We start from the raw sequence: 11,337 nt of genomic DNA, 5'->3' as shown, positions 1-11,337 counted from the left end.
ACATTTGTAAACCAAAATAATCACATGATCATAATAAAATATATTCACCTTCTGCTGTGTACCAAGATGTCTCTGTAACCACAGTTCTACCTCACCTATTTTCTTCTTGTGTACAGCTAAGTCAGCCTTCAATAATAAAAGTACATGTACATGTAAAAGCTAGTATCACATTTTTGTTGAAGCAACAGGTATCACATGATTTATTCAAACTTTAAACATTAAAAAAATCAATCTCCTTTTTAGGACTTTAAATTCAAGATTATCATATGAAGACTTTTGTTAAACCATCATTCAGCAGTTTTCATATAAACAAGCTATTTTAGATTGGACGATTTCAACTATTTTCACAATAGTCTTTTTTTTTAATTTGAGCTGTAACATTCAAGTCAACAAATAAGCTTGAAACTTAATATGTTTAATCAAATATCAGTTTGTTTTAACAAACTATAATTAACAGAGTTTCAAGGACCCTCCCAAAGTACATGTACAATTATATTTATAAGTCCTTGATTTCCCAACTTATGTTTTCAAGTACTTTTAATGATTACAAGCACCTACAGACATCACCTCGCGATTTTCACATTTGTCACGATCCTTGATGATCGCGACGTGATTATCTTGCAAACCCTGGAATCAGTCAGGTCTGCCAGATAATCAATATCATCAATTCCCTATTCTGGTATTATGGTATCCAGATACTGTAGATCAACCTATTATTGCAGATAATTGTTTCTGTGTTACATGGTATCACTTCAATTTTGCTGTTCCTCATTTGAAAATTACACTCTGTTTAACAATGAAAGTTTTAATGATGGCTATTGATTTCACTTTTTTTTTCTTTAGTGTTCTCTACAAACAGTTTTGAGTGGGTATGAACACCCTGCAGCTGCCTTTTTTATTGGTTTGTATAAGCCCTGCCCTTTTCTGTACATTTTCCATAAATATATGTTAATGCTTGCCTGATGTGGCTTCAAATGAACTACAATGTAGAATGCTCTTTTTTGACTGAATAACCTTGCCATTTTCAAAAGCTTCACTATACTCATGAAAATTGATGTATAATACCATAAGATGCAATTTGCAAATGGAAAATTTAAATTTTTTGGATTAAAAGCAGAAAACAGCTCATTAAAGACTACCATTCATTCCCCTCCCTAGATACTGAATTGTGGGTCAACACCTGCTACATTAAAACAATTGTTGTTTTGCCAGCATTTCTGGTTAAATTTTAACCAAAGTTACCAGTACAGTGTATGGCCAAAAGTGAGTCACCAAAATGGCTGATGTTGAACAAAATCAATTAATTTCATATAAATAAACGAATTCCCCACCTTTTGTTGTCAATATTTGGTTGCATGACCCCTAGACCTGATCACATGAAGCAATCAGTTTGGAATTGAAGCATACAGACTCTTGATATAATACAACTGAAGTGAAAACCAGATTTCTTTAACTTTTTCTACTAATTTTGCTCTAGAAACAATTTCATGTACGTCTTTTTGCAAGCGAATTTATATCGTACGCCACACATTTTCTATAAAGTTGATGTCTGGTGATTGAGAGGGCCAAGTCATACTTATAATATTGTTCTCGGTTTTCCAGAGCTTTTCTCTGTAGAGGTGTGGACTGGAGCATTGTCCTCTTGAAACAATTAATCATCTGTCGAAAAATGACGGGCAATAACAGGCCATAATTCAGTGTCTAACACTTTTATATACTTTTAAGAGTTAATATTTCCCTGAACTTCTGTAAAAGTTCCAACTACTTTATAAGTTATGAAACCCCAAAACATCGCCAAAAATTTGCTGCCTCCATGAAGGCCAAGACATTCTGGTCGCCAGATTTCTTTGGGGTGTCTCCATACATAAACGCAATTGTTCTTATCAATGAACACCGTTGTTTCATCATTGAATATCACCCTCTCCCACTCTCTATTCAAAGTCCATCATAGTTTCAATCGACACCACTGCACTCGCTTCTATTGATTCTCTTTGCGAATTGTCAGTGTCTTCTGAATTTTCCATCTTGTGAACCAATGAAAACGTATTCGCCTTCAAACAGTCTTGAAGATATAACAATTAGTAGCATATTGTTCACATTGTATGAAATTTCTGTCAAATCTTGACGTCGATCATATTTTCCACAACGCAAAATTTTCAGTCCCCTTGTTCATCTGTTTTCCTTGGCCTGCCATTTCGACGTTTATTTCCACTGTCAACCAAATGTTTTCAAAAATTTACTGATGCCTGGTTGACTCAATCTAAGTATCTCTGCAATAAGACGTTGGCTAACTCCATCATTTGATAAAGATATCACTGTTTGTTTCAATGGTGTTTGCCATTTTTAGCAGACGATTTATTTATGTCTATGAAGGTCAATGTCTTTGATGATGTCACAATACATGACCGTATATTGTAATACCCCAATAAACATCTCATATCAAATTCATCATCAGAATGATTTTTATTGTAAAGGAAAATACCTACAAAGTTTGGTTATACATTTTGCTTGAACATGGTAAGCCATTTTGATGACTCACTTTTGACCATACACTGTAGCTTTTTTACTGAAGATTAAAAACAAGAGGCTCTCAAAGAGCCTGAACTGCTCCCCTGACAAACCATGCCTTATTAACTAAGTAAGTAAACGTATCATGCTTTGTTACCATGTTCGACAAAAAAATGCTGAAAAAGAGCATATATTGATGAAAGCTGTAAGTAAAGGCAAAAATTTGGGCAGGGGTCTCCCTATGCTCAGTTATTCCACCATGTCTGAGGTGGCATCAGCCAAGTATACATTTGCTGACAAAGAACATAAAATGAAGTTAAACCATGGCTATCCAACATTTTCATCGTCACCATTCATATCAGGAGACCATGATTACTATATAAACCAATTATTGTTGAAATCAAAGCAAGTATAAAAATTTGCAGGAAAATGGCCGTCAAGAACAATCTTTTGTCATCATCATTCAAATTAAAACACATACTTTTCTTCAGAAACCAAAAATCATTGGAATCTGAGCAACTGGTGAAAATGGTAGCAAAATGGCCGCCTAAAAATTAATTTCATAACTGCCGGTCCACTCATAATATCATGTTTATCTTATAAGTAGCTTTCATTTTCATTATTCTTCTATAATTGAGGAAAAAATTGCAAAAAAAGCATTTTGACCACTATGTTCTATTTTTAGTAATGACGGCAATGTTTTTTGACTGAAGAAAGAAAAATTTTAAATGATCAGTTTTTTCGAGGAACCCTTAAAAAATTATGGCAACATTTATCAAATTTTGTTGTAATTAGTTTCTCCAACAACAGGGAACAAATCATTTTGAAAATTTCGGCTATGGCCTGTCTTCTGATGGTGAACAGAATTATTCTCCATCAGAATTTTGATAAAGTCTACAGTTTTTGAGTTATTTGCAAAAAACTGTATTTCAACCCCTATGTTCCATTTTTAGTAACAGCCGCCATGTTTTTTCACAAATAAAAAATCCAAACAGTCATTTTGTGCAGGATACCCTAAAAGAAAACAGTAATATACTGGGTTATCCCCCTTCCTGAGGTCAAAATGTTTATCATCTGATTGTGTTACTGATCTGTACAGACAACCCCAATGTTATTTATATCAATAAAATTTGGGACATATTACTCTCCACTTCTGTATATCATGTCATATTCTTGTCTTTGTTTAATAAATAAACCAGTGAATGAAAATCAGATGCAACTATCTGCTATTATTGTTGTCGTACCCTACTTCTGGTGCAGAGATTAAACAAGTATGGGGAGCCATATGGAATACAACACAATTCTATATATAAATAGAAAACTGCTAGTATTTTGATTTATTGATGAAAATATAGTATTGGACAAAAATGACTATATAGAATCTACTTCCTGAAAAATAAATATTTATTTGTGGGAATTCAAATACTTTGCTTTTTATGGCAGATTATTTCAAAATGATGTTTACTGGTATTTTATTTTAATTCCTATTCAAATAATTATTTAATTGAAATTGATTTAGAAATGAAATTGTTTAGAATATGTTTTTACATTGATACTTAAAATTGTAGTACTGCAGGGTGATCTCTATCATTAGATTATTGAAACTTGCTGATTTGTTAAATTTTCAAATATTTAAAAATATATGATATATACCATTTTTTAAATTATTTTTCATTAGAATCAATTCTAACTTTGAAAATTAAATTTTTTATTCATTTGAACAACTTTAATAAACTCAACAAAAAAACTGTCAAATAAATAAATATCCAAATTTTTCAATGTTGGAATTACTTGTCAAACAAGGGATATATTATAAACAAAATAAAGCATGAAGGCAGATTTCAAAGCATCACAGTCACATGTTTTTTTTCTTAATTTTGGAGATATCAGTAAATAATTAAATATCCCAAATCAGCTTAATTTTGTCCAATATTAACTTTCCTATAGTTAAATACTGCATATCTATTCTTTTCAATTGACTTTTTCTAAGTAAAATGTTTTTAAGATGAGGGAATATGTTTGATACTTTTAATAATTTGTTAAATCCTCAGAAAATGTTCATTTTTTGTTAATCAGGCTTTCCTTAGTTTTTTCTTATGACACATGACATAATTTGGTTACCTGATTGTTGTTTAGGAAGCTTTGCAAATGGATGACGATAAATCAATATCAATAGATTGGTTCCAAGTGTATTTTCTACATTTCTAAAAGCGATTGAATAATATGGCATACGGAGGTTTTGGAATCATTGGAAATATTCAACGTTCAGCTCAACAATTAAAAATCAAAAAGGGATATTAATAATACACCGGAACTAGTTATGCTTCGGAAAGAGGTTAAAGCAGTATACCAACTTTCATTAAATTTCGTCCAGTAGATTCTATTAAAGGAGAAGAAAGTAATAACATCAAAAACAGCAAAAAACATCCAAAAAGGGCAATAACTCCAACATGGGTCAACAGATTTTCCCCAAAATTACATCAAAGATAGATCTCATCATGGTGAACACTTATAACCTGTCAAAATGTGGTTAAACTTAACAGTTTTGGAGATTCACTATATATGCAAAAAAACTGCTGTCTGACCCAATGTTCTACTTTTAGTAACAGCGGCCATGTTTTTTAATAGATCAAAAATCTGAACAGTTATTTTGTGCAGGATACTCTATGGAACAATCATTTTAAGCTTCATCCAAATCCATTCGGTAGTTTCAGAGGAGATGTTTGAAGAATTGTTAACAACGATAACAGATGCCAAGTGATGGCAAGAGCTCACATGACCTACATGAATGGCCAGGTGAGCTAAAAATTGTTTAGCATTTAGTTTTCTTAGAAGACATGTTTCAGAACATGACAATTGAGCCAGAGGTAATTATAATTACAAATAGAAGTTACATATATGATACATCTGTAGAGGACTCCCATTTTTATTTCCCTGATTATGAGTAAGAGTTCTGGTAAGTTAAAACTCTTTTGATTGAAAAATTCTGGTGCCATTCCAATATCTTAGTTGAATGAAGATGGTTAAACTGAAATTTACTGAATGCCACTTTTATAAATGTACCTCCATGTACTATTATATAATCAGTGGAAAGGTGGAAAAAGCTGCAATTGCAGTACATCACTTACATGTATGATTAATACTGACATTACATAAAGGCTATTAAGCACAAATAAACAATTGATTTGTTATTTACATGTAATCATACAAGTAGGGGGACAGGATGCAGACTGCTCATTATAGCTTCTTCTTCCACGACAAGTGTATGATTCAGATTTAACATTCAATGTATTTCTAACAGGACTTTAGATAAGTGAAGTTGAATTCTTCTTTTTGTGGTTCCAAACCCCCCATGAAAACCAAGAAAATAAATACCCAATCAACAATACCATAGTAATAAATACCTGACAAGTGGGTGCATGTTTATCTGCCCAGAGTTCAGTTTCTATGACATTTTTCCTTTTATTTCTAGATATTATTTTTCCAGGTTTAAAATAATCTGTGACAGCTGTTGCCTTTTGGGATTTTGAATCAAGTCCATTTATGTCCTGTTCTGAATTCTTCCTGGACCAGCTCACTTTGTTTGTACTTTTAGACGACTTTGGTTGGTCATTAGGGGCAAGATCATCAAAGGAGGATGTCACCCATACTGATGGTCTCTAAAGCAAGATAACAAACATGTTTCAAAATATAAACAATGGGTACAGCAGATTTGGGTCAAGACACAGCTGGGTAAAAGTGACTGTTACCGGCAGTGATTGGGATGGGAATTTTGAGAATGGGCCATTTTTGATGATCTTCAGAATTCCAATTGGACATACTTTAACATTCTTCATAAAAACTGTTGATTTTAATGAGGCATTGTCAGCTGGAATGTGATAAATTATGCAAGGCCCTGTCTAACCCCGATCATTAATGCTGACCTTAAAAAATTGTTGTTTGCTGTTTACTGACCTACTTATTTAAAACCTACCTACTAAATTTTTAGACCAGAGATTTTTTCCCCCACATCATTTAGAATATTACAAATATGTGTAGTTAACAAACATTTACTGTCTATGTAAGAACCATTAGCATGAGCATGCACAAGGCCTTTAAAAATGTAAAGTTTCCAGTCAACCTACCCGAAAGTTTTTATTTGTGATTTTAAGAAAAAAAAATAAAGCCTGCTGAATGTCTAACAGTTAAAAAAAGAAGAAAAATAAAGCCACAGATACTTTTTCTCTATTCTAGATGGAAAAACAAAGAGTAAGAAATACTGGTTGTTTATATTTAGAAATGATTGTAAACATACATGTGGATGTGCTCCTGGCTATGGACTAAGTCTATTATATATTTGATTTTTTGTCCTGAGTTTGGTGTCACTCATTTTACACGTACTTCAAAATTTAAAAAAAAAATGAAAAATGACATTTTGAAAGTACAATATCCATTTTTGGAAAAACAAAAAAATATCAATAGGATTAGGTAACAAGCTAGTATACAGACCATCTCTCAGTAAAGTTCCACCAACTTGAGAATTTATATGTACAACACATATCAATACAATGTAAATGTGATTTTTGAGTAAAATTATTTCAAAAATAAAGAAAACAAAACTAAACAACAAAAACTTCAAATTTAATATTTCATTTTCTTGTTAGAATGTCTAATTTGCAAATATTTTGCTTTTCAGTATAAGTTTCGAACTGTGAGAAAAAATTCCAATTCGATAATCATTTATACTTTGTGAGCCAAAAAACAACAAATGCAATAGAAAAAGCAACAGATAAGTGTATGGTGAAATGCAACAAATGCATTATCATATAACTCTTTATAAATAGGAACATCAGTTTGGGTAACAGTTTCATTCCTCATTATACATGTATATATTACAATTAAGTTGATATTGTTCATTTGATTTAATTTTTGCCCTTTCCCACTGAACTAAATTATAGCTTGCTAGCTGGAACAAATTAAAATACAATTCATATCGCATACCTTATTGACAGAATTGATCTCTGACCACTTTCTTTTCCTGTCAACTGGAGGTGGTGAATCAGTCAGGTCAATTACTTCACATCCAGAATCCATGAATCTACATTCAAATGTATCAAAAATAACAAAAATCTACAAATGTGCATGACTTGAACATCAATTTTCATAGTTAATTTGTCAATCGATTAGTGACCTAGGAAACAGTTTTAATTGGCTGCACTGTAAGTTAATAATGCCTACTGACGGGTTAACATCCCACACAAATACCACCAAATTATGAACTCCTGGGTAAACATCCCATACAAATACCACCAGATCATGAACTCCTGAGTCAACATCCCACATTAATAGCAACAGACCATGAACTCCTGGCTTAAAATCCCACAAAAATACCACCAGATCATGAATTCCTGGGTTAACATCCCACATCAATACCACCAGATCATGAATTCCTGGGTTAAAATCCCACACAAATACCACCAAATCATGCAGATAACTTTACAAAATATTTTAAAAGTAGAAATTAAAAAAGTTTTTGAAAGTATTCGATTTTCTTTATAAGAATGTAACGTGAAAAACTAAAACAAGACAAATGTCATGATTATCTGTAATCCCACTTCAGGTTTGGTGCTAGCTATTTAAGATTCAGTGTCCAAGGCTATTTTCGGACACATGTTATTGTACATGTCAAGTTGTCAACATTTTACATGTCCTTTGATGCATTCACTTTAAAAAATAGCTACTATTTGACATAAGCTACTATTATGGTATGACCCGACACTCAACTAACAAGAAAAAAAACCTCATGTCCTTTCCAAAACACCACACCTCAAAAGCCCTATTCAACCTAAAACTCCTCAAATCAGAAGGATGGAGACAGATCTTTAGAAGAGAATTGACTGATGAAACCTTGAGCCTGTTCCTAAGATAGGTCTTGACCAGATAGTACCTACTAAATCCCCTCTCAGTCACCAGAAGATAACGCAGAAACTAAACAGATAGAAAGGAGGTTGGCCACACTGGTATAGTCAACTGTAGAATGTTGCAATCTGTAAGCGCTTGATGCGTGATATCTTACTGCTGGGTGGTAATTTTTTTAGTGACCTTTGACCCCAGATCATGAGTAGAATTGAAAACGTTCATAATCATTGTGATTTCGTTTCAAGAAGAAAAGAGAATTGTAAAATAAATATTTATCATTGATTAATACTTCCTAACTGTCTGCTATTGTGTTAAAATTAATTGAAATCCATGAGATGACCAAGCACACATTGGAAACATTGTTTTTTGTGTGCATTTAAATTTCTAAAAATAGATAGCTATATATGTTGCGAGGTTTGTGAAGGGTTTGTTTTTATATGGGAGTAAAATCAGTCGGTATCCATTAAAGATCAAAACTGTTTAACAATACACAGTGATTTAGCTAGCGCTCGCCATTTTCGCCATTGATGAATGATTTTCGAAAGTGGCGAATTTTTCTCGTGCACGATTCGTCACTTGATATTTCGCTCCCCTCAAGAAATATCGGTAAAAAAGCCAAGCCAATTAGGGTTTTACAATAAACAATCATGACCAATGTTTTGATTGCATCACCTTTGATCACATCTTGCTTGATCACCTGGTTGAGGCTAATTATTCCGACAAACAAATTAATTAACAGTAATGATTTGTTTGTTGAGCGCTGTGACACGTTCTCAAAGTACTCAAAGTGTCATCGTATGTATTTAAAATGGAAAGATGTTTGGATTTTTCAATCACAGTTTGAATCGCAACTATGTCCGCCATTATGAACTATTTTAGTTCGTCGTCACATGACAAGGTCAAAAGTCTAAAAATAAGTCAACTACTACAAATAGTTGCAGTGATCGACTATTAACGTCCAAATTTAAACCAGAGTGGTCAAAGATATTTCCATGCATATACTACATAGATGGGGCGATGTACTGCTGTGACTGCCAAGATGCTGGACTTACCAATACATTTTCTATCGGAAGCAACGCATTCCTAAAAGATAATATACAGAAGCACATCAACACTGCTGATCATAAACGGGCAGTTCAGTTCTGATATGCATTCCTTTGATTTTAAGATAGCTTTCACTTTGTGGTGCATGGCTAAGGACAGGAGGTTTATGCATTACTGATCAAGTAAACAGTGCTTTACATTCTTAGACACATGCCAGCAATAGTAGCTGATGTATATAATTTTTAGATTTTTACACAATGATATGTATGACACAGTAACAAAGTATTTTTTTGCATTTTTTATTCATGAATAGTTGCTAATGTAGAAACTGTATGTTATATATTTTTTATTAATATGAATTATCTGTTATTTATATACAAGTGCTGACATAGAAATAAACATGTTATTATTTATAATATAGTTGTTATAAGTATATGTATATACATGCATGCTGATAAATTTGCGACGCGAAAAGAAAAAATAGTATTGAGATTTAGTCTTACACAAAAATGACTAATGGGTTGAAAATCCTGGCTAAATCCCTGTATACAAGTTACATTTTAAACTTACTTAAAAGCAGAAATGTCTCGAGTCAACTCCAGGCTTTTTTCAGCGGTCAAAAACCACTGGCTGAAGTTGAGTGAGAACCCTGGGATTATCTTCAGTGGTCCTAATGATCAAATGATTGATAAATTGATGATACTTTAAAGGATTATTAACTACGCACATATCAGGGATGCCAGGTTAAAAACAATAGATTGTATTTCACACCTGGTTGACCAGGTAATTACCAAGCTTGGGATCATAAACTTCTCAGAGTGTTAAGGCCAGGTGAAATTATGTAACTTTCGATTGTCAGTTTTTAACAACATTTTTATTTAAGGTGACGAAAATTTATCTGAAACTTTTTGAATGAAATTTTTTTATATACTTTTCAAATTTTAAATGACGAAAATGATGAGCGCTAGCTAAATCCCTGCATTTTGAACCATTCATGTTTCAGAGCATCTAGATGATCTACATACTGACATATGTAGGATATCATTGATGCTTCGTCATTGTCAATGACGTGGCTTTATTATCAACAGGTACCCTTAGATATCTGTAAATTTGTAGAATTTTCTCGGGGTACGTGAGGATAGTAAAGCCCTGTCAGTGCCTATGGCCCAGTATGGGTTGTTGTGAGTGTTCGTCTCCTCTCTTAGCCTTACAGCTGTTACTGTGTTAGACCAAAAACAGATATGTAGCCACAAAATTGAAATCCAAATTTCCCATAAGTTCAAATTGATCTTTCATTCTGTTCACCTTATTCAAAAAGACAAAACTACATGTATATATTTTTACAATTTGAATTTTCCTCGAAAAAGATTCTTTTCCACCACCGGAAGTAATAAATAGTGACCACTATATATGTTGTTTCGGACCCATATTCTCTCGTGCCAACGAGGTAAACAATGGAAGTTGGAAAACGTTGCTTAGCAGGTTACGGTCTATTCGTATAATAAGGTTTTATATATATTTTTCTAGATTCCCTAAAATACGAACAATTACATTCAGAATACTCTAAATAGTGAAAAACACGATGAATCAGAGAGTGACGATAATAAAATATCTATCGACACGATTTCAAATACCATCCTTCTATGAACATAGATCAAGAATTAATCATAGGTCTCTGCCACCAGTAATTAAAAAAACGAAGAAGATAGAAAGGGATTGTACAAACTGTCGTTGGACTGCCTAAAAACGAGCAAGAAAAACAAAGCGTACACTTCGTCAACTCGATCATGAAGAAACATACGATTGGTTTATCGGTAAAGACAGGCGGCAATCGATGACGGTTTAGTAATTAGTAAAAAAGAACACACAGAAACTCATCCCAAAATG

The 11,337-nt window shown here is 32.8% G+C and overlaps 1 protein-coding gene across 5 annotated transcripts in view; it reads right to left on the bottom strand.

Moving 5' to 3' along the window:
• The window catches only part of LOC148629945 (cell cycle checkpoint protein RAD17-like), a 38,175-nt gene extending 27,333 nt beyond the window's left edge, over positions 1-10,842 (bottom strand). For 3 of the 5 annotated variants that reach the window (XR_015918341.1, XM_088560135.1, XM_088560162.1), the window contains exons 1-4: positions 10,795-10,842; positions 7,489-7,585; positions 5,913-6,167; positions 49-126 (exon numbers count right to left, since the gene is read on the bottom strand). Coding sequence is in view for 4 of the 5 variants with exons in the window: in XM_088560135.1 (XP_088416261.1) it covers positions 49-126; positions 5,913-6,167; positions 7,489-7,581 (426 nt within the window). In the remaining variant the exon portion in view is untranslated. Of the gene's footprint in view, positions 1-48; positions 127-5,912; positions 6,168-7,488; positions 7,586-10,755 lie in introns of all 5 variants that reach the window. The other 2 variants (XM_088560144.1, XM_088560152.1) reach the window with 2 other exon arrangements.
• Positions 10,843-11,337: the final 495 nt, after the last annotated feature.

Source organism: Perna viridis, chromosome 1 (genome assembly GCF_037379345.1).
Source record: "Perna viridis isolate PV_CMFRI_1.1 ecotype Kerala chromosome 1, ASM3737934v1, whole genome shotgun sequence".
In the NCBI taxonomy this organism is placed as follows: Eukaryota; Metazoa; Mollusca; class Bivalvia; order Mytilida; family Mytilidae; genus Perna; species Perna viridis.
This window is presented reverse-complemented; position numbering and strand designations above follow the sequence as displayed.